The sequence below is a fragment of the Amphiprion ocellaris genome, chromosome 9 (genome assembly GCF_022539595.1).
Source record: "Amphiprion ocellaris isolate individual 3 ecotype Okinawa chromosome 9, ASM2253959v1, whole genome shotgun sequence".
Classification (NCBI taxonomy): domain Eukaryota; kingdom Metazoa; phylum Chordata; class Actinopteri; family Pomacentridae; genus Amphiprion; species Amphiprion ocellaris.
The window spans coordinates 29957361-29981674 of NC_072774.1; the positions used below are offsets into that span (position 1 = coordinate 29957361).

General features: G+C 39.7%; 1 protein-coding gene across 2 annotated transcripts; it reads left to right on the forward strand.

Annotated features, from left to right (window-relative positions):
• Positions 1-1370: 1370 nt before the first annotated feature.
• LOC111566430 (desmoglein-2.1-like) lies at positions 1371-22767 on the forward strand. 2 transcript variants are annotated; one of them, XM_055013829.1, is made up of 15 exons: positions 1371-1527; positions 5086-5214; positions 8328-8486; positions 8646-8787; positions 11225-11385; positions 11810-11944; positions 12138-12323; positions 13521-13761; positions 13822-14134; positions 14230-14372; positions 15458-15679; positions 16981-17223; positions 18875-19005; positions 19184-19504; positions 19824-22767. In XM_055013829.1, exons 1-15 carry the CDS (start codon positions 1483-1485, stop codon positions 21060-21062), a joined length of 3810 nt encoding a protein of 1269 aa, XP_054869804.1. In that variant the 5' UTR covers positions 1371-1482; the 3' UTR covers positions 21063-22767. The 2 variants fall into 2 exon arrangements, with proteins under 2 accessions (XP_054869804.1, XP_054869803.1); XM_055013828.1 differs by having other exon boundaries at positions 13521-14134.
• Positions 22768-24314: the final 1547 nt, after the last annotated feature.

The window sequence follows — 24314 nt, forward strand, 5'->3', positions numbered from 1 at the left end:
TTAATCTTCAGTATTAATCTACAATGTAGAAAATAATACAAATAAATAAAAAGCACTGAATGAGAAGTTGTGTTCAGAGTTTGACTGGTAGTGTGCATAGATTATGAGCGAATCTATCAGAGTAACCCCAAACTCTGCAGTCAGAATAGAACAGCATGTGCAAATATATCGGTGGGTAAAATGAAGATGAAGCTTTGGTCAAGGCAACAGAATGTCACAGAACGGTTTCCACTCAAAACTACATGTTTCCCTGGACTCCAGAGCCTGCTGTCCCTGTTATTAGATGTGCAACTTGCTGCTTTACAATTTGTAGGCACAATAATGAGAAGTTTAAGAGTACAAAAATGTTATATGCCTGCATTTTTTGGGTAGGGTCTAATTTGTTGTCCTTGCAGTGAGGGACGAGCAACCCGGACATGCAGAAATACCCAGATTACCCTAGTCTTCCATATTCAGTCAATAATTATTTCACTTTGATTTCTATGGACCCAGGGCTGCACAGTGGTGTAGTGGTTAGCACTTTCGCCTTGCAGCGAGAAGATCCCTGGTTCGCGTCCCGGCTTTCCCGGGATCTTTCTGCATGGAGTTTGCATGTTCTCCCTGTGCATGTGTGGGTTTTCTCCGGGTACTCCGGCTTCCTCCCACAGTCCAAAAATATGCTGAGGTTAATTGATCATTCTAAATTGCCCGTAGGTGTGAATGTGAGAGTGCTTGTTTGTCTCTGTATGTGGCCCTGTGACAGACTGGTGACCTGTCTAGGGTGTCCCCTGCCTTCACCTGAGTCAGCTGGGATAGGCTCCAGCCCACCCACGACCCTAGTGAGGATTAAGCGGTGTATAGATAATGGATGGATGGATTCTATGGACCCTATGTTTTAGGACAGTGTGCATGAAGTTTAAAATTTAAGAGCTCTAATGTGTATCTGTCAGGGTAGGAATAAGTGTGCTGTGTCAGTCAATATAGTAAATAAAGAGGCCTACATTGAGACTGCCTTGAGTGGTCAAATTCATTTATTATCTTAGTTTTCTACCAGCATTCCTCTCACATCACGTGCAAGGCAGCGTTTTTTTCCCGTAATATTTTTTTTATTCTTTATAGCTCTCCATTTTGCTCACCTGTTCCTGCTGACTCGGGCAGACGGCACGTGATTGGGCTATTCTGTTGTCACGTGAATTCTCTTATGTAAGCGCGCGCACGGTTTCCCAAGAAGAACACCTGATAAACATAAAGTTAATAACCACCGTCGTTATACTCATAAATCTATGACTGTTTTTTGTTTGTGGAGTCGGCTTGAACTGAGAAAGTCCGCCCACTAAACACTCCAACTGTTGGGAGCGGCTCGGTCCGAAACACCTGCCTCCTCCTCTCTTTCTTCTTCCTCCTCCTCCTCCTCCAGTGAGTTCAGCAGCTCTCATCACTCTCCACTACAGTTTACTACAGTCCACAGACTGGTATGTGCTTCCGCCGGACTTTTCTTCAGTCATGATTCGGGTTTCTTCGCCCGTGTTCGTGTTTCTGCTGTTTGCGGTGAGTCCAGCTCCACGTTTCTTTGAACTGCAGTGTTTTTCCACACTTACAGACTCCACTGTTTTATCTCTGTCTGGTGGTCTGAAGCTTCTGTGCAGAACTCAGTGTCCCGTATGTACTTTATCTAATATATTAGATAAATACATTAGATAAATATTTAATAGCACCAACCTTCTGTCTGTGCATCTTTAGTGGACTACCAGCATTGAACCACCTAGTAGGTTTAAAAATAAATAAATTAGAAAATTTTAATTATCTTAGTTGTTCCTGTTAAAGCAGTTTTTAAATAATAATTCCCATAATCAAGAAAAATTCTCCTACTGACCACTAGATACAGTCAGCTTCCTTCTTTTCTACGATGCACATATATGTATTCTTTAAATAGACTTCAAACTGCCTTTTTGCGTTGCTTTTTATGTCGTATTATTAAACAGTACTTTGTTTACACTTACTTTTACACAGTACTTCTTATACTTCTTATACTCACAGCATTTTTTTTTCACAATTTCCCAGATTTAAATTTGTATATTTACTCTTCTATTGTCTGTTGCTATTGCTGAGTACTGCAGCTCTATCCACCATGTCAGGTTCCTTATGTGTGTGAACTCACTGGGCATTAAGGGCTTTTCTGATTCTGATTCTCAAACCATTTTGGAGGGAAACCAAAAGAAACGATCTTTTGGTTTGTTGATGTGACATTTTGAAAGTACAGATTCCTCCTGAGGGCTTTTTACCCCAGTTTGTCCTACTGTGAGATCATAGAAACCTATCTAAATGCCACGATAATTTAAGTTGAGGTGTGTTCCCACCTCGTCATTGGCTTCACTCGTCACACCCCGATTTTGCACTGCCTAATCGTGCACCCATTAAGTATCCAGCGCTGGGAAGCAGCATCCAGTAACACTCCTGTACACACTTAGTCGATGGGTTCACTGAAACTTGGATGTCAGAGTTTCAGTAAACAAACTTGACTGGATTAGTTTTGAGTTCTGTTGTTCAGACATAAGGTGAATAGATAGATGTTGATTACGTTCTTCAGAAATGTCCCACTGACACGCTGTCAGTGAGACACTTCTGATGAAGGTGAGAGCTTTCCCCGAAACTGTCAAGAAGGTAATCAACATCTATCTATTCACCTTATGTCTGAACAAAAGAACTCAAAACTAATGTATTAACAAGAGGACGCGATGAACGTTTTTGAGCTAAACTCGACTGGTCCGATCTAAGGTGGCCACATGCAGGTTAATAGAGATTTCAGAGGTGTGCCGTGGCCTCCCTTGTAGGCGCCACTGTTCAAATCATATCTGTAATTATGGGAATCATAAAACTGCATTTAAAACTAAAAGACGCCTCATCTCTTGCAATATTTCAAACTTGTCCAGTTAATGCAATACTAAAATCAGCGTACCTGACTGCAGAAAATATTTGCGGTATCGTAAGCAAAGTACTTTTTGTGTTTCAAACAAGTTTTCAGCGTAATGTGCTGACTAGTTCAGAACTTCTGTTGTACATTATTCCTGTGGTTCATGTCAGCAGTAACAATAATAATGAAAAACTGGATTTATACAGCACTTTCCAAAAACAAAGTGCATTATATAGTTTGAACAAAGATTAGTCAACTGCAAGACAGCAGCAACAGAATGGCACATTTAAAATGGAGTTAAAAACAGTGCAATTAAAATAAAATCCGTTAGTGTAACTTTTTATGATTCCCAGTTTTAAAAATCTTTGTCTCTACTATACTGGCACTTTATGCACCCTTAAATTTATCCTGTATAACAGAAGCTGTTTTGCTCCTGTCCTCTCTGTTTTGCAGAACCCACTAAGGACTAAACCCATTTTTACAGTTAAATCTATGTTTTCTGGGTAAACTTTAATCTGACCAATTTGCTCCTTTATTACATAATTTGTATATCCGTGAATTTCTAAACTCAAAACTGAAGTAAGATTGAAGTAATTACAGTTGTTTAGTGGTACGGCTTTGTCAAGGCTTGATATAATCTAGTTTTAGCCCAAACATCACTAAAGTTTTGTGTCAACAACTATAACTGTAAATGTCTCGAGATGCACAATATCGAAATATTAAATTACTTCATTGTTTTCAGACCAGTTAAATAATTTTTTCATGTTTGTGTTTTGCCATTTTCTATCTTTAAAAGCAAAAAAAGACATCTGTCAGTGTGTACACTCTATTCATTGTGGACCACCTTTAGTTTTAGTTCATTCTTAACCCACACATGCAGCTGTATTCATAGAAGATGCACTAGAGTCCATATATTGTACCAAATGATTTGATTTGCCATTTTTAATGGCAAGGGCACATGAAGTCTATTACCCTACACTTATTTTATTAAATATTAAAAAAACTAGCAGGATTTTGCCATTTCTTTATATCTACATGTTAATTATATTTCTGTCATTAATACAGGCCTCTGGACAGTCATAGTGCCCATTAATGTCCTCTGCCCTGCCATTATAAGCAACATGAGCTCTGGTGTGCCTCATTTGTGAAGCTGCTGCTTAACATCAGTAGGTTAAATCTGGTGTTGGAAAAGTCTGGGCTGCAGGTTTGATTCCAGTGTACCGGCACAAACACCTGATTGAAATGTATTTACTAAATTCATTGCATAAGATTACAAATTGTAATTGTATTTGTAATTGGGTCCAAAAACGTTTTTAATCAGTAGATTTTTTTTCTTAAAAGGGAGGCACACTGCTGCATGTTTAAGGCAGCGTTGAACACAGTTAGTGGACAGAGAGTTGTTTGCAGTAGATAAAATAGTTGGATCAATGCTATTAAAAACCTCATTTCAGAACCAGGCAGATTAAATCTGAAGGACCCAATGAAGGCAATAATTCGGCCAGTGCATCCTTAAAGTGCACAGCAAAACAACGCCAAAGAAAGGCACAGTGTGAAGAAGAGCCAAGACCAATTTGGCGTTTTATTTAATTTATTTTGGTTGTGAAACGGAATAAAAATTCCTCACATTGGGATGACTTCCCTATGTTTCCCAGGAGGAGGATTGTCAGAGATTTGATGGATTTAAAAGAATCATGAATGACAGGGATACACATCCTCATATCTGAAAAACTTTTATTTTACACCTCCACGTTTGTCACAACTACAAAACCCAATTAAAATAGATTTTCACCATATGGGACCTTACACAATGAAAAATGTTTCAGAAATACCCAGCAACACAGCAAAACATACCCATCTGACAAATGTACGATATATTTCTAAGACATCATGCTTCAGAAACATACAAGTACAAAAAGCACTATATCTTACAAAGGTGAAAAGAATAATAATATAATAGACTGCATACCTGTTGTTTTGGGAATTTAATACATGATACATTTCACTGGACTAAACAAACATATGGTGCAAATCTCAGCAGCTACAAAATCATCTCTGCCAAATAAATCTAACATATTGTACGGCCCTTTTATTTTGTAAAAAGCTCATCCCACTACTTGAAATGCCCTTTACATGAAAGAGAATGCATTGTTCTGTGTTCTGTACATTGTGAAGTAATTACTCACGTTGTGTTACAGCTCCAGGCGGCTGCTTGGGTGGGAGCCAACTCTGGAGAAAAGCTCATCCGAAAAAGAAGACACTGGATTACTCCGCCAATAACTCTGACAGAAAATGTAGACTATAGAGAGCGCAAATCTGTTGCCAGGGTGAGTCACTGATGTTTGAGTTCAGCTCTCTTTATTTCAGTTCAGTTAAACTTTATTTATATAATGCCAAATCATTAAATATTTAATGTCAGGTATTGTAAGCTCAAGACCTTAGAATATTATAGAGAGAAGGCCAGCAGTTCCCACTTGAGCAGCACTTGGATAAAATCTCCAAGTAACAGTCCGCCTGCCTTTATTTTAGTAGTTACAGACATCCAATAGTGACATAAACTTGTATGGAATGTGAAAGAGAGTCGAGGTGCTCAGTGGATTGTGGAAAATCCCCAGTAGTCTAGACCTATGGCAGCACAACAGGTTGATGATCACCTGAGCCAGCTGTGACTTTGTCTAAAAGGAAAGCTTTAAGCCTAATCATCGAGGGTGTCTATCTCCTGAACCCAAACTGGGAACCAGCACCACTGGAGAAAGGCCTTGAAGTTGAAGGCTCTGCCTCCCATTTTACTTCTGACAGCTCTATGAACCACGAGTAAAGTCTGAGGGTGAAGTGCACTTTGGGATAATGTGGTTCTGTGAGGCCTTTAAATACAGTGGAGTTTTGTATGTTATAAAAACGGTTTTAAAGTCTCTCTCTGGTTGTCGGTTAAGTCCTTAAAACTTCATCTCTGTGTATTAGAGGAATACAGTTCAAAGTTTTCCATGATAATAACCATTTCCTGTCTTAAAATGGCTTGGCTGTAACTCTACACCATCGCTAAAGCTCAAGCACATCATCTCACCTACAACTTTGCTGAAACACTGTTAACTACTCAACACTACACAGTGACACATAATATTTGAGCAATGTAGCCATACACCTTAAAACCACCAATAAATTCAGATTAAAAAATAATGATAAAGAAAGCTCCGTCCTGCAAGCTGACATAATTGATTTCTTTTTTTTTTTTGGTTAGTTTTATGACTGTCATTGGTACGCTTATTTATTTTTTTTTAAATTTAGTGTTTATTTTTGCAGTGACAGCACACAATTCTAAGTAATCACACCAGAGTTAGCACACAGCTAATTTGCATCTGTTGTCCCTTTTATAGGAATCCAAAAAACAACTACAGAACATAAGCACACTATAAACCCACATGTAACCTAAATGTTCATCAGTGTCACATGAAAAATACAGTCAGTACATGTAGTAAATAAAAAGCAGTCATTGGTGGTGACAATTTTGTGCTGACTGTCGGCTGTTTTTAAACACTGCAAAACTTCTTGGGTTTCTATTGTCTGTCGGTACAGAATTGCACTCTGAGAAGGGAGATAGTAATGCTAGGCCATGCTGTTGACTGCTTATTTCACTCATGATATGTATTCCACGTCACTATGAAGTACTGTCTGGATATGTTACCAAGCTTAAACGTGATTTTCTTTGAATGAGGTCGTTAAATTCAGTTCTCGATTTTACAGGGTGCCAGTGAAGTCACGCTATGATATGATTCCTTTTGCTGTCAGTACTGGTGCTGCAGCATTATGTAACAACTGTAGGCTTTTCATAAAGTTAATGGGACATTCCAATCGTAAGGAATATGGAAAATTCTAGCCTAGAAGCAACACATGCACGGACTAGTCTTCCAGCATCACTCTGAGACTCGCTGTTTTGATTTTAACACTGTGCAGATGAAAAAAGCCTGTCCTAAAGACTTGTTTTGTATGTGACATAAAGCACACGTCACTGTAGTGCTCGAGGTCACAGTTAGACTGAGTTTCTGAGCTGTTCAGGGTCAAATACAAGAACTTCAGTTTTGTCTGAATTCAGAAGAAGACAATTAAAAGTCATCCAGACCTTTATACCTTCTAGACTTGCTTGAAGTTTTAGGGATTGATCCTTGAGGCTTTCTACAAGCTTTGCCTTGAAACTACCATAGATTCAGCACCCAGAGGATATTATAAAACATATAAGGATAGAAGAAAAGTTGGTTTATTGAACCAGGATGTCATTTGGAGACCTGTAGCGGAAGAAGCCCTTGGCTAACTTCCATGTCTCCAGTGTTATTTTTGCTCCAGTATAATCAAGATCTAGAACATTTTGACACTAAGATGTAGAGTATTTGAAATTTGACTAACTTTAACAGCACCTACTGTATGTTATATATTGTCTTCTTTTTGTGGGTTTGTTTTCACATATGACATACAAAAATATGGGTAAACATCAAAATCATTTAAAGAAAGCTTTTTTGTGAAACCCTGAGGAAATGATCTCTAGATGACTCAGTATCAGAAGTTCCAGTTCTATTTTCAACACACTGCTGATTAAATGGGCAGACTTGATAATTTTGTTTTTCACTGCCATCAACAAGTCTTGTAACTAATAAAAGCTTGTCAGAACCTTATCCAAAGGTTCTGAAGCTTGCTTTTTGTACAGAAATTTCAACTTTCAACAGTGCCAGTGATAATTAATTGAATGTGTCTCAAGATTTATCCACTGAGCAAACCACTATTGTTGGAAACAGTCTCCATGTCATTCCATTAAATACACTGCACGTCGGGAAAATTTGGACAAGATTTTTTAAGAAATAAGTCTTCCAACAGAGGGAACCATTGGAACACTTTCACAAGGAGCCAGACAAGTAATACCTGAGGGACAGTGCTGAGATAATGATGGTCTTCGGTGTTTTTTTCTCCTCTCAGTTCAACCGGCTGTTTTTAGTCCAACATGAAGGACAACAGTTCACTTCTACTGCATGACCTACTAATCAGCAGATAGTTTTTTTTGCAACTCTACTGTAGTAAGGACAGAGAGTAGTTCTTCCCCACTGCTATAATTGCTGTACAATGACTCTTTGCTGTGCATGGAGAGGAGACTTTTCTTCTTAGGGACTTTGAACATTAAACTCTATTTTCCCCATTCAACTCTAATTTGCACCACAAGAGTTCTTACTTATCTCAATGTAAATACTTTTTTAAATTAGATTTTAAATTTTTTTTAAAGATCCTGTATTTTTTTTAAACATGTTTTGTGATATGTAAGTTGTTGCTGTATCACTGCAATTTCCCTAAAGGGATTATTAAAGCATCTATTGATCTATTGGTTTATTGTATCTATTGTTGTTGTTGTTGTTTTCTTCTGCTGTTCTATGCTCATCTTCTCCTCTTCTCTGTATTTCAGATTCATTCAGATTATGATAATGGCAAAGGGAATATTCTTTACTCCCTGAAAGGCATTGGGGCAAGCCGACATCCTTTCCATGTGTTTGTAGTTGATCCCAATACTGGACTCATTCGTGTGACCAGAGTGCTTGACAGGGAGTACATTAGCATGTACAATGTGAGTGATGCTGCTATTTATACGCTGTTGCTTCATAATATTTGTTAATATGCTGTAACTGAGATATCTGGTAGAAATGTACAGTGCCTTAATGTCATTATTACTTGTAAATGTAAGTAAAACATAGAAAGGTGGCAACATTTGAGTTTTCTGTTTCAGCTGACAGGTGTTGCTCAGTTCAGCAATGGCAGTGTGGCAGAGGAGGATATTGACATAATATTCAGGATTGTAGATGAGAATGACAACGCACCAGTGTTTGTAGACATGAAGCCTGCAGAGGTGGAAGAGCTCAGTCCTGCAGGTTAGTGTTTTTTAATTCAGTTAAATTTTATTTACATAGCACCAATTCACGACACACATAACTTCAAGGAACTTTACATAGTAGAGTGGACACCTTAAAAAATTACAGAGAGAAACACAATAAACTAAACTAAATTCCATTTAAACAGCTCTTTGGTGACAGTGGGAAGTACAAACTAACTTTCCACAGAAATAAGCCTCCTGCAGAAACAGGCTCAGGGAGTGTAGCCATCTGAATTGACTGGTTGGGGTGAGGGGAAAGGGGAAAGAGAATAGGATGGCAGAGAGAAAGAAGACTGTGAATAAGAGAACAATAAACACTGGGAAGGTTAGTGAGCAAAGTAAAGACAGGTCAGAAAGATGCACACTACCGGTCATTATTTTTAGAACACCCTAATTTTTCCATTTTTTTTTTTAAATTCAATTAGTTCACGTCCAATGAATAGCTTTAGCTGGCACAAAGGTAAGTGGTGAACTGCCAGAGGTTAAAAAAATGGTAAGGTTACTCAAAAGTGAAAATAATTATACAGTCATACAAAAAGGCATTTTTCAGGGAACAAGAAATGGTTTAACAACTTAAAGCTGTTCTGCACCAATGGAGGTTGATCAAGCCTTGAAAGTTGGAGCTACCAAATCCTACAGGAGTCCCAACTTTTCTAGATTCCTTCCAACCCCCTCTGTCTGCATAAAGTAGTGTTGGAACCCACCGTGGAACCCTCCAGAGCATTATTAGAACAGTATTGTGCTTCAGAAAGTAGTGTGTTGGCAGCACAGTCTCCAGACTTAAATTCCATGGAGCTGGTTTGGGATGAACTGGACAGAAGAGTGAAAGCAAAGCAACCTACAAGAACCACACACTTATAGGAACTTCTGCTACAGAGTTGAAATAACTTTCTGAAGAATATTTGATTTCCATGATGGAAAGAATGCCACGAGTGTGTTCAGCTGGTAGATCTGCCAAAGGAAGTACTTTGATCAGTCAAAAGTTTAGAATACATTTTGGTTTCTATATCAATTTTTTTAAAAACTTCATTTGTTCTATGCTTTCATTTCAGAGTACAATGAGACATTAACATGCATAATTTCCAATAAAAAACTAGAAAAATTGGGATGTTTTGACTGGTACTATAGTTCCCTATCTTACAGAGACAAAACACTAAGTACAGGACAGAGAAGATACGAAGTTAGTGACATGCAGTGGTGGTATGTAAAGGTACAGAGCCTATAAAAATTATTCAACTCCCTTGGAAGTTTCCCCTATATATTGCTTTTCAACATTGAATATTGGTCAGTTTAATTTGACATGAAAAAAACATATATATAATTATTTTTAGGAAATTCTTGTCAAAAAAGCCAAATTGAAAACAGTTTTCCTGAAAAGTAATGTCAGATTAATTAAAAACAAAATAAGTGATTGCATAAGTGTTCACCCCCTTCAAGTTTAGTGGTGCATGATTTCAGGGCTCTCAGTGGGACTATTTAATTGTAGGGATGGGTGTTCAACATAGTTACACAATAGGACCTCCTCTTTTTTCTGTCTTTATGATTTAGCTTAAACATGATACCACTATTATTTACACTTCCAACTGTGATATATTGCAAATTATTAGACCTATTCAACGAAATTCAGAATTCATCAATGTCTGATTTTGTGAAACGGCTGTTGCCTGGACTCCTCTCTCTTTGGTTGCCTTCCTCCCCTACTCTGCTTGCACTTTTAGCAGGAGGGACAAGAGGCAGTTGTTGCAACCAAACATGTTTCAGTCAGACATACTGAGGAAGTAGCCATTTATACCAAATAATTATTGCGTTAGATTTAGCAGAAAAGGCTATTTTGGTTGAAGGGGCTTTCACGGTAAGTGAACACCAGTAGGAATTGGCTGACAGATCTAATCCACCTAACATATACACTACTGTTCAAAAGTTTGTTGTCGCTTTGAAATGTCCTTATTTTTGAAAGAAAAGCAGTTTTTTTCAATGAAGATAACATTGAATTAGTCAGAAAATCTCCATAGGGATACAGAGGAACATTTCCAGCAACCATCACTCCTGTGTTCTAATGCTACATTGTGTTAGCTAATGGTGTTGAAAGGCTCATTGATGATTAGAAAATCCTTGTGCAATTATGTTAGCGCATGGATAAAAGTGTGAGTTTCCATGGAAAACATGGAATTGTCTGGATGACCTCCAACTTTTGACCAGTAGTGTACATACATATGAAACGACTGAAACAGAGGCAATGGTTGTGGTTAAATTATGTCTCAGGTTTTTTGTGAAACATTTTTTCTTTTCCTCAGTGGGAAGCTTTATAAGGTCATGGACAGATGTGAAGAAAAAGTGTGGAGACATTTGGGCAAATCCACTGCACTTACAGAAGGCTATGTAACGATGCAATGTGTACAGTTTTATGACTGTTTCCTTTCATGCTGGTTTTACAGGGACTTCAGTTATGCAAGTTCTCGCAACTGATGCTGATGAACCAGGGAATAACAATACTTCGATAGCTTACAGTATCATAGACCAGAAGCCACCTGATGACATGTTCTACATGCTCCGTAATGGGTCCATCTACGTCAGCAAAGCTTCGCTGGATAGAGAGGTATGTGCAGATAAGCTATACAGTGGACTGAGGTGCATTCCTCCCGAGACCAATAAAAGACAGAATCTATAACAGTACAAAAGACATGCACCATTCCACTGCCATCTTGAGGTTTGCTGAGTGTGGCATGCTCAGCGTACTATAAATATACTAAATGTATTATGCTTCATTCCTATTGCATCTGGTTTATTTACAGTTGAGAAAGACAGACGTTGACAAGTTCATTGGCTCTGAAAATGGAGCGTTGCTACTCTTGAGTGTGCAACTGTGCAGGGAAGTTTAGTACATTAAATTGTAGTTTGTTGTTGTTTTTAGATTTTACAACTTTATTTAGTCTTACCACAAAAAACCTTGTGTGATTTATTTTTTGAAATTATTCATCTTGAATTCACCATTTTCAAGACATCTTGTTTTGTGATTCCAGAAAACAGATCAGTACATTCTGACAGTGAAAGGTCAAGACCAAAATGGTAAACCACAGGGCAAAACGGCAACCAGCACTGTTACCATTAATGTACGCGATGTGAACGACAATCCTCCCACTCTGGAAAAAGATGAGGTAGTTTTCTTTCTCACATAGAAACTGTTTCCATTGACGTTTCTAGATGGCTACAGTGTTTTAGAAGATTTGGAAATGCAGATTTTTTTTCATGTAGCACACTAAAGTAGAAAATTATGATCAACAAACGTGCCAGTATAATAAATAGTGCTTAAGTGAACACTGTTACTTTAATAACATGTTTTTCTCGCAGTATGTGGCAAGCATTGATGAGAACACACAAGGTGTGGAGGTGTTGAGAATTAAAGCAGAGGACCTGGACCAGAACCACACCGGAAACTGGGACGCTGTTTTTGATATTGTTGAAGGCAATGATGACGGGTACTTCAGCATTAAAACAGACCCCAACACCAACGAGGGCATCCTAAGGCTTGACAAGGTACTGCAGTTTTATTAAAGAAGAAATATACACTACCGTTCAAAAGCTTGGGGTCACATAGAAATGTCCTTATTTTTGAAAGAAAAGCATTTTTTTTTTCAATGAAGATAACATTAAATGATAAATCCAGTGTAGACATTGTTAATGTGGTAAATGACTATTCTAGCTGGAAACGGCTGATTTTTAATGGAATATCTCCATAGAGGTACAGAGGAACATTTCCAGCAACCATCACTCCTGTGTTCTAATGCTACATTGTGTTAGCTAATGGTGTTGAAAGGCTCATTGATGATTAGAAAACCCTTGTGCAGTTATGTTAGCACATGGATAAAAGTGTGAGTTTTCATGGAAAACATAGAATTATCTGGGTGACTACAGACTTTTGAACGATAGTGTATGTGATGTTATTCTGATCTTTTGTGATAAATTCCAGTATACATTTGGTAAATGCAGTGATCATACTCCATAGATAAAAGATTTACCTAATTAACTTGGGTGATGTCCAAACCACTCGAGTTCAGTCTTCATCGTAGAAGATCAGTGGTTTCTTCTAGATGTCCAAGCTCCTTATCAGATCCTATATGTGAGCCCAGCCACCCAATAAGAAAACTAATTTTGGCTGCCTGTATCTGTAATCTAATTTATATCAGTACCAAAACCTTAGAATAGATGAGGATTGGAATGTAGAGTGTGCAATAACTCAAGAACTTTGCCTTCAGGCTCAGTTAATTCTTCACCACGACTGTGTAATACACAACTGTCAGATACCCATCATGGTTTGGCCATCCAGAATCTCCCACTGTATACTCTCCACGCTTTGATTGGACTTTTAGATTCTATCATTGAAACCCTATGCACTATGTCAAAGAATGTACTTGTACCTGTCCAAAATATGAACTGAACTTTCATCAACTGAACACAACCACCAACGTCTAAATGTATAACAGCCTTGCTTTCACACAGACTCTACTGTAACAGTCACCACAAATGATTTTTTAAATCTTATCTACTAATCAATAGTGCATTTGTGAAGAAAACACGCACATGACTGTGCTATTGAATATAACTTTAAATTATCAATGTAAATTCTTTTTCAATACTCATTTTACACATAGCAAGCCTGTATTAACAAATGTATGTATCAGTGTTGTAATGGTAACTTTTGTTGTCTTCGATTGTGTGTTTTCCATTTTATAGCCTGTGGATTATGAGAATGTGAAAGACCTTAACCTAGGGCTAGTTGTCAGGAACAAGAATCCACTGGTTGGTGGACCTGGAGGTGGAGCAGGGGATGGAGATGGAGAAGGAGAAGGAGCAGGTGGAGGAGGTGGGGCAGGGGGTGGAGGAGGAGCAGGTGGAGGAGCAGGTGGAGGAGGTGGACCAGGGGCTGGTGGAGGAGCAGGTGGAGGAGCAGGTGGAGGAGGTGGACCAGGGGCTGGTGGAGGAGCAGGTGGAGGAGCAGGTGGAGGAGGTGGACCAGGGGCTGGTGGAGGAGCAGGTGGAGGAGCAGGTGGAGGAGGTGGACCAGTGGGTGGAGGAGGTAAGCCAGGGGGCGGAGGAGGAGGGAAGCCAGGGGGATCAGGTAAACCAACTGGTGCAGGAGCTCGTCCTGGTAAATCACCAAGTAGGAAAAAATTGAAAACCTATCCCATCAAAATTGACGTGAAGAACCTGCCTGATCCACCACGATTTAATCCCAAAGTCAAAGATATTCCCGTCTCAGAGGGAGGCGACACCATCAACCTGAACGACGTTGTTGCCACCTACACTGCAATCGATGGAGACACTGGGAAACCGGCAAAGAACGTCAAGTCAGTGCATGCAAACACACACATAAAGATCATCCAGTGTCAGCTTCACTTTCTGTGCACATTACAGTAACTGATACATCCCATTTCTGTTGTAGGTATGCCAAAGGCTCCGATCCTGACAACTGGCTATCCATCGACCCAGAAACTGCTGAGATCAGACTGAACAAGATTCCTGACAGAGAATCCCCAGCCCTGGTCAACGGGACATATATTGCTAAAGTACTCGCCATTTCAGAAGGTACACACTGTGTACCTGCTTCATCTTCAGATGTCTAACATGCCAGAGCAGTACTCTTAGCAAAAGGTTGCTGTGGAAAGGCAGTGTAAGCTAGGCTACTAGATTCAACAGGCAGTCTTTGCTCCTTTGATCCCTTTGTACCTTGCCACAAGTAGAACTGAAAGGGAAATATGCTGATGATTCCAGAGGAAAAACTGTATAGTCATTAAAAACACATGATATTGTCATTTCGGGAGCATAGGTGAAACATTTTATTAATTTCACAACAGATGGATTAAGTTTCATCATCTGTGGCCCGTCAATATGCACAGCAAATGTAGCAGAAATTCCTACGCTGGTTTTCAATATCTGATGCACTAAGCTGACAATTGGACCTGAAGGAGATAAGGCAAGGTGGTTACTCCCTTTTGGAGCATGAATGCATCACAGTAAGTAGGAAAGTGTAATTCAGTATACACAGTGCAAGTGAGGCCAAGTTTGAAAATCAGCACAGACGTTAAGGCTGTATGACTTCACTTTGTGAATAGACAGAAAAAAACCGAAAACAAACTGCAGGGAAAAAAAGATTTTAAAAAACAGCATATGTAAAACACACATAACAGGTTGCTGATTGTTTGTGGTGAATAAATACAGACTGCATAGACAGAGACCAACACAAACAGTCCATCAGTCATTTCATGCAAATAGAGAAGGGCAACAACTTGTTTCACTGTCAATCCAAACACACTGGGGAGAGAAGTGTCTCTAGAGTGGTGTCTGTCACAGGGCTACATATAAACAGTCACTCTCACAGTCACACCTACAGACAATTTAGAGTTACCAATTTACCTCAGCATGTTTTTGGACTGTGGGAGGAAGCTGGAGAACCTGGAGAAAACCCACACATGTATAGGGAGAATATGCAAACTCCATGCAGAAAGATCCCAGGAAGACTGGGACGCGAACCAGGGATCTTCTAGCTGCAAGGCAGAAGTGCTAAACACCACGTCACTGTGTCACCCTGTATCTGAACCTGTCTCTGAAAAGAGAGAAGATAAGCAAAGGATAATGCTGAACATACTGTATTTTCTGTTTTTTCATCACAGACACACTAGCAAAAACAGCCACCGGCACCATAGCCATCCAGGTAGAAGATGTTAATGACAACTGTCCCATCCTGACCAATAACTTCCAGACAATTTGTACCACAGTGGAAGAGGTTGTTGTGACTGCCCTTGATGAGGATGGGGACCCTAATGGATCTCCTCTTGACTTTGTCATTGTCCCAGAAGGCACTCGGGGAAAATGGCAATTGGAGCATCTTAATGGTGAGGAGAATAATACTGTTATTACTAGCATCATATTATACGTAGAGATGTGCAAAAAACTGTTTTGCAGATTAAAGTAGTAAATAGTGTTGCCTGGTGTACCAATATTTGAAAGGTGTGGTAGTACTCTGCCAATAAAAATGGTACTATACCCTATTTACTTAGTCTGGTATCTTCATCATTTGAACAATATCCGCTGTTGAGTATGTTAAGTGTTTAAAAATGAAAATGCCCTTTTCATTTTAGATGCAGTCATAGAATGCCCATACAAGCATGTTAAAAAGGAAAAATGGGATTATCGCATTTTCATTTTATTTTTACTCAAACAGCCCACATATATATATATATGTAGATTACAGAAATTGTGATGCAAGTGTGTAATTACATGTCCATTTTTTAAAATGATAATTTAAGATTTATACTGTATACAGTATATATGCTTCCATTCCGCCCTCTTTGAGCAAATTAGTGAAAATCTCACGTCGCCACAATGCTTCTTTCAGTTTTCAGATAATAACATGAGGATGCTTCGTTTCCCCATGTCTGTATAACCTTTGGTTTTTGCCTGGTTTTAAATGGGCTGTTTCAGTTTGCGGATCTATGTGAAGTTGAGCCACTGTTGTCCCCACCCCTTTCAGGAAGAAGACTCTCTCTGCATCAGTGATTGACAGTGCAGAGCAAAACAGTCAACCACACGCCAGTAGATACAAATGTGAATGACTGTGTGAGACCGGGACTTCTTTATCACTTCTTTCTCTCTGAGCAACCATTTTACATAGAAATATTGCAGAATTCACAGTATAGCCATTGTTTTTAACTCGTGTCTGTGGTGAGTTTGTCAGACGGTATTTCAGCCCTATAGAGCTACAGCTACAGTCCAACTAAGTTTAAGTTGCACTGAAGCACAGCAAGTGACATGAAAACACAGTAACCCAGCCAGCTGGCTGAACAGCAGGGTTTCACTGTTTCTAACATGTATTTCTCCTCAACTGGTTCGGTGACGTCAGAAGCTCCAGTCTGTAATGCAGCGAGGTGAGAAAGAAGTAAGACTTTCAGATGGTGTTCAGAGAAAAAAAAAATCTTCACTTAATAGCAAAAGGACTCAGGAATATGCATCTAAAGTCCTGACCCTTAAAAGAAACTGGAATGTGTTGAATGCATCTTAGGCAAGTGGACTACTAACAAGTTGAGACCTTTTTGTCTCCAAGCTAGAATGTGACATGTTTGTTCAAAAACACTGAATGTCAGAGCAATGCCTATTGACTTTATACACTTTCCATTTTTTGTCTTGTTTCTGGCAGGCACTGCAGCTATCTTGAGAGCTGAGGAGTCTGTGTGGCCTGGTTACTATGAGGTGGAATTTGTGGTGAGGGACCAGCAGGGAGTTGCTTGTCCTCAGCCACAGAAACTGAAGATCCACGCTTGTGTCTGTGAGGATGGAGTGACGTGTAATCAACAAGGTGCCAGGAGTCAGACCAGCAAGGAAGTAAACTTAGGATCTGCAGCCATCGGAGTGCTGCTGCTGGGTCTGCTGCTCTTACTACGTAAGTGCGATTCAGTTTAGTTCAGTTTAATTATATAATGCCAATTGCGAGCATGTGTCATCTCATGGCATTTCACATAGCAAAGTGAAACCCTTACACAATTATGTTATAGAGAAAGCCCAACAAATTCAGGGAATTCTTTTGAGTAGCTTTTTGGTAACAGTGGGAAGAAAATAACTCCCATTGAATAAGAAGAAATCTCCAGCAGAAGGCTCAAGGTGCAGTAAGCTATCTAGATGGGTTGGGGTGACGATAAAAAGAGAGAAAAGGATAATAGAGAGAAATTAGACAAACATTTCATATGAGGACAATAAACACTGGATTGGTTGGTGGGGCAAGTAGTTGCCAATCAGAAACGTGCAGTTCTGAAAAAAGGCATATCTGTAAATAGGACAAAACATAAACTAAAGGGGAGAGAAGAAATTAAATTTGTGACATTCAGTAGTGGCGTATAAATATAAATATATGAAGAGTGAAAGGGAGGAGAGCAACAGGAAAGGTGCTCAGTGCTTCATAATAAGGCCAGCAGCCTAGGCCTATAGCAGCATGACTAAGGAATGGTTCAGGGTCACCTGAGCTAGCTCTAACTGTAAACTTTATCAAAAAGGAAAGTTTAAGCCTGATCTTGGAAGTAGAGAGGGTGTCTGCCTCCTGAACTCAGTGTCATAATATAATATATTAACCACAGTCCAACTGAGAAGTACCAAATGCATCGACTAGTGATGTGATGCTTGTTTAGATCAAATCTCTGTTTTATAAATGTTTTTTTTTTTCACTACAACATTGTGAGTTGTCAAATTAGCTGACAGGCTGAGTGACAGCTGTCTTTAATCTGTTGGACAGCTTAATACTAAGAAGGAAAATAAGAGACATCAATCAGATAGTGATGTGACCTTCTCATAAGTGCTCAGCGGATAATGGTGTCAAGTTCTGATTGATAGGTGGACATTTCTACATAATGTGGCCTCGTACCCACAGATAACTTAGTGGCTGTGCTGCTTTATTTTGCCTGCTAATAGAGAAGGTAAACATAACGTCCACAATGTATGTTTGTTTTTGCTGACTGAGGGATAGTCAATGAGTTTATTTTAAAGAGAAACATTTAGTTGGTTTGCAGTAAAATAGATTCTGATGCCTTTCTAAAGGACCGAGTAACGAAAAAGAAAATAGAAGAATTGTTTTATTTGCACATCCAAGATGAGAACAAAGGCAGAGGTATATAATATCTGCTGTTTGTTGTACTTTAACAAATTTGAATAATCTTGGTGAAGTGCAACTTAGGCAAAGAAAGAGCCCATTAAAATTGGGATCCAGATCACTTTCTTTAAAATTGCAAAACAGCGGCGAGCATCTCTGAGTGTCTTTCTAGTTATGTGTGTTTAGTTCACTAGAAAGTAAGTCTAAAAAAAGTCCTCTAATTTTGAAATTGATTCTTTTAGTGTTTATCAGTTGCAAAGCATATAGACACATTTGAGTTTGGTGCTTTAACTGATTCAATATAACCAAATTGTAACATACCAGCCACACTGAAAATGCCCCTATTATTTTGGGGAATCTGCTGCTGTTCCCCCAGCACACTTTGGGAATATTTAGGTTGGGCTAGTTTTTATTTGAGCTTTTTTTAAAAAAATTTATTTATTTTTCTTTACAGTCATCCCTTTGTTGATGCTCTTCTGCCAGTGTGGGGACACTGCAGGTTTTCCAGACCTCTTTACCGAGATGCCTTTCGACACCAAGACACGCCTCATTAACTACCACACTGAGCACCTGGGAGAGAAACCGGTGAGAACAACGCTTTCAAACACTAAACCTCCACTGTTGAAAGTAGAAATATCAGCATACATTGTGGATGCATGCTGTTAAGATGATGTCTACTTAAAAGCTGCATCGAGTCCCTTTTGAACCACATTACAAAAAATGTTGACTCTGTTGTAACATTTGGATCCCTGGTCGATTACAGGAAGCATCACTACTGGACATGCCAAAACAAGTGAAAGGAGATATGGTCACCGTGGGTATGGGCGCAGCTAAGAAGGCTGTTGCAATAGCACCTTTGGCAGCTTTGGATTTCCATCATTCATTCACTTCTGTGAACGAGATGAATGGGGGCATCTTTCGAGAAGATTTTACAAGTGTCCAGAGAGAAGGAATGCAGTGGATGAACCAGGTGGACGGCTTTGGCTTCTCCTCTGAGACTGAGGGCAGAGAATCACATGGAGGTGAAGAAATGTTTGACCTCATGTCTCTGCCAGACCACTTCCTGGGACAGTACTACAGTCAGGTGAGGAATTAGCCAACTAATGGGAAAACATTTATTCTGAAAAACTACTTTGAAGAGCCCTTAAAGCTAAGTAACTTGATGTGCATTTATGGAGATGTGGTTCTGGGACACGACAACTTTATGCTACCAGGATATCAGGCATGAGCTAAGTTTCTGATGTTATGCAAACAGATGTCTTTGGGGTGTCCACTGACTAATAATGGCATTTGCAACCTTTGATGCTTATATGTTAATTTCAAGATAAAAACACATTTTAGATGCATGAAAGAGACTCTCTGAAGAAAAATGACCTTGTTATTTATTTCTTTTTTAACAAAAGGTGACCAGTAGATTTGACGGCTTTAAAGTAAAGGACGATCTGATGATGTATGACGATGAAGGCAAGGGCTCCTCTGCTGGCTCGGTGGGCTGCTGCAGCCTTCTCGAATCTGACAATGACTTACAGTTCCTCGATGACCTCGGGTTAAAATTCAAGACCCTCGCTGAGTTGTGTGGAGGCAAGAAAATCCAGGTTGAAGAAGTCAAAGTGCTCTCTCCTCCACCCGGTTCCTCTATCTCCAGTGCTCAGACCTCGGTATCAAATGTGGTAGCGACCCAACAGTTGCCCCCTCCACCCAAGCTGCAGCCAACTATCCCCAAAGCAGAGCAGGCTGTGGTCAGGAAGACAACTCAGAATTCTCAGTTGGTCAGGGAAAGTGCCCCCATAGTGAGGGAAGAGATGACTACAGTCAAAACAGGGATGGTAAATCAAAACCAGATGCTCCTACTACAGCAGCAGCAGCAGCCTGTCTACTACAACAGCATTCCTATGTTACAGCCGATGCACTATGTCATCCAGCCACAGGTTCAGAACACCGTACTGCTGGCTGAGGCACCAGCCACCAACATGCAAGGTGTGGTGCTGGTTCATAACACCCAATCTGGACCTTCCCCAGGAGTAGTCATTCAAGGGCAGACAATGATGTCCAGTGGACCAGCGCCAGGCTCAGGCATGGTACTGGTGGACAACAGTGGGGTCCATGGGAGCTGTGCCAACCTGATCTCCACTGGAAACTTCTCTGATGTCAACGGTGGCGGTGCTAACCAGATCCACACTGGTAACTTCTCTGATGTCTATGGGAGCTCTGCCAACCTGATCCACACCGGCAATTTCTCGGATGTCAGCGGTGGCGGTGCTAACCTGATCCACACTGGCAAATTCTCTCATGTTAAGAGGAGCTGTCCTAACCTGGTCCAGGCTGCCAAATTCTCTGATGTGTACGGTGGCTGTGCCAACCTGATCCAAACCAGCAACTTGTTTGGCCCCCAGCCCATGATGGTTGTCGAAGGCAACGTCCCTTCAGGATCAATGAACATACAAAAGGGGAGCCAGACATGTTTTGTTCAAGGAGGTACTGTACAGCCAGAAGGGATTTCAGGATCTCAGAAACTCCTGGAGAGAATGAAGGGGGCTAAAGAGGTACGACGTGCGTCCCAGAAGAGGTCTCCAGCTTCCAAAGTGTCTCCTGCTGCAAAGGCTACCCGTTCATTGTCTGTTGGAGCAACAAGTGTGGTGTAACTTTTGGCAAGACAAGCTCTCAGTAATGTTCATCACCCACTCACTCCATGTCAGAAGTAGCTTCACTGCTTCTGAAGTAATGAAGCTACATTCAGTGTTGTGCTTTGTTTGGGTTAGGAATGTGGACTAGATGACTAGTTTCCCGAATATTAATTAATGCACTAGGCTAAAATCACATCACTATATACCAGGCTAACAAGCTAAATTTAGCTTAATCTGAAACTACAGACAGTCAGCTCTTTAGCAAACTGCCTCATTCTCCTGACATGAAAGTTGTCACACATTTCACTTTCATTGAGAAAGTGACCCAGGAAATAGCCAGTCTACAGGCCAATCAGTTGTGTGGCAATCATTGTGTAAATGTATAAATAGATGAATTTCGTTGAGCTGCTTTTACACGTGCTAGCTGTGTAATGTGCAGAGTGTATGCACAGTGATTCATGTCGTGTGACAAAACATTCATAAAACTGACGCCACTCCTTGGCAGCTCAACTTCCTCACTTATTTCTCGCCATACATTAGTGGTCCTGTTTTTGTTGGTAAATGCCCAATGTGTATATTGTTAAACCAGATGCTGATAAACTGATGAAACTAGCCTCTTCCTGGTGGCTGTGGCAAAGTTTCCATCCATTTGTAAGGAAATGCATTTCCTAGCGTTGTGATGTAATTTAGCTGACTTTGTTGATTACCTAATTTAAATTAAGCACTTGCCTCCTTTCAGCAGAGTTTGAGGGTTTCTGCTTCCGTTTTGCAGCTCTCTTCTCCATCTCCTTTTCTGCTGCCTGTTAAGCTCAACTCCATTTGTGTCTGTTTCCACACAGGGTTGCTCAGGTCCCTGTTTTACACGCTGGAGAGCGAAACCAGAGCTGTATTTAAACAGACATACAAACAGCAGAACAGACATAGTGAAGCGAAGGAGTGACAGGTCAAGTGAAGATAATGTTAAACGAGTTGAAAACAACACGTTACAGTCATTTGTTGTATATTGCAATGCTTTTGTGGGCTAATTGTGGCTAGATTATTTTTTGTTAACTCGTGTAGACAGCCTTTCTGGTTTCTGGTTGTAAATGAAACCTAAAGGGAGGGGGAGACGTTGTCAACATGCTATTTTTGTTTTGGTCTGGGATGCTGGTACTTTAGTTGCTTCAGTGGGTCTGAATGTCGCGTTCAGCAGCTTTAATAAGGGCTGGTGAAATTTATCATGGCTTGCTGCTTTTCTTTCTCTGTACATGTTTGTAAGGGGTGGGGATGCTATTTGTTATCCTGCCAAGCCAAGCAACAATTTAGTTTTATTTGTATCTGTTCACATGCTTTTATATGGTTGTAATGCAAGATTTAAACCAACTACAATACTATATTTCATTTTGGGATAGAAAGTTTTTACCATTATTGTATGTGCATTCAATCTTGTGGCAGTTGAGCTCTTCAATGTTTTTCAGCATAAATAGATGGCAATGTCTCATTCATATTTGTGTTCCACTTTCTTTAGCGAGTGTGTGTGTGTGTGTGTGTGTGTGTGTGTGTGTGTGTGTGTGTGTGTGTGTGTACGAGCATGTTTATGATTGGAAATGGTAAAAATGGGTTAATTTATTAACGTGTGTATGGATTCATGTGCTGGAATACATTTTGGCCTAATGATGTCAGTCTGAAGGATGTCTTTTGGAAAGTTTTAATGCACACTTTAATAAAGTCCCTGTAAAGAACATTTAAGGTCAAGTGTTTTATGTTCATCTGTGTCTGCATGCGGACATGTTATTATTACTATATGTAGTAAAATGTTAACTGCTTGGAGTGTTTGACTCTGAGAACATACAGTTTTGATTTTACATTATCCCAAACAATTTACACTGGTTAGTTTCTATAACTCCTTTCTTTTTCTTTTCAATGTTAGCTTGAAAAATTGATCATCTGATGTTAAATAGACTTGTTTGGTTGTAATGTAGATCTTCTTAGACACTTAAGACATTTTAGTTGTCTTTTTTATTATGGACTATTTAACACACTGTTACAATAGAATCTTATACAAAGAAAATATTCATAACATTGCAGTGAAAAAAAAACTATTTAACATAAAGCACATGTGAAAGAGCACACCAGTAAACAGCAACACCAGGGTAAGTACTGGAATCTTCTGCCTGGAACTGTTGAGGACCCTGACACTCCTATAAACACAACAGCATCAAACATTTACCACTGTAAATGGTACTGTCCAGCATGTCCTCTGTCTTCACCCTCAGTCAGCTGGGATAGACTCCAGCCCCCTGCAACCCTAATGAGGGTTAAGCGGTGTATATGGAGGATTTCTTGTTTGTGTGTTGTGATGTACAGCCGTGGTCAAAAGGTTTGAGAATGACACAAGTATTGGTTTTATAAAGTTTGCTGCTTCAGTGTTTTTAGATCTTTTTTATCAGATGCTACTAGGGTCGACTGAAGTATAACTTTGAGCATTTCATAAGTGGTGCTTCTTGGGCACCCTGAAGCTTCTTCGCATTAACTGAACCTCTCTCCGTGAAGTTTTTGATGATCCGATAAATGGTTGATTTAGGTGAAACTTACTAGCAGCAATATCCTTTGCCTTTTAAGCCCTTTTTGTAGAAAGCGTTGATAACTGCATCTGTTTCCTTGCAGGTAACTATGGGTAACACAGAAAGAACAGTGACTTCAACCACCACCCTTCTTTAAAAGCTTCCAGTTTATTATTCTAACTCAGTCAGCATGACAGAGTGATCTCCAGCCTCGTCCTCATCAATACTCTCACCTGTGTTATCGAGAGAATCACTGACAGAGCTGAAATGCAGTAGAAATGTTTTTTGGGGGATTAAGTTCATTTTCATGGCAAAGAGAGACTGCAAGTAATTACAATTCATCTGATCTCTCTTTATACCATTCTGGAATATATGCAAATCACCATCATAAAAACTGAAGCGGCAGACTTTGTGAAAATTAATATTTGTGATTCTCCAAACTTTTGGCCGTGGCTGTAGGTTGTGTTTATTTTCTTTTTTTTCTTAGGAAGTCTTAACATCTGGCCAGGGACTAGAACTGAAAATTGGCCTATTCCTAACTCTGGTACAGTTACAGAAATATTTTAGTAATGCAAAAAAATCAGCCCTGGCATTTTTGGCCCCGGCCCAGCCCACAACATTATCAGTTGACTGAATCAAGCACTGATTTTTGAATGCAAGGACAAAAACTGACAGAAAGGTTGGATTTTCAGAACAAAAATTCAAAAACATCTTTAGAGACCGAAAC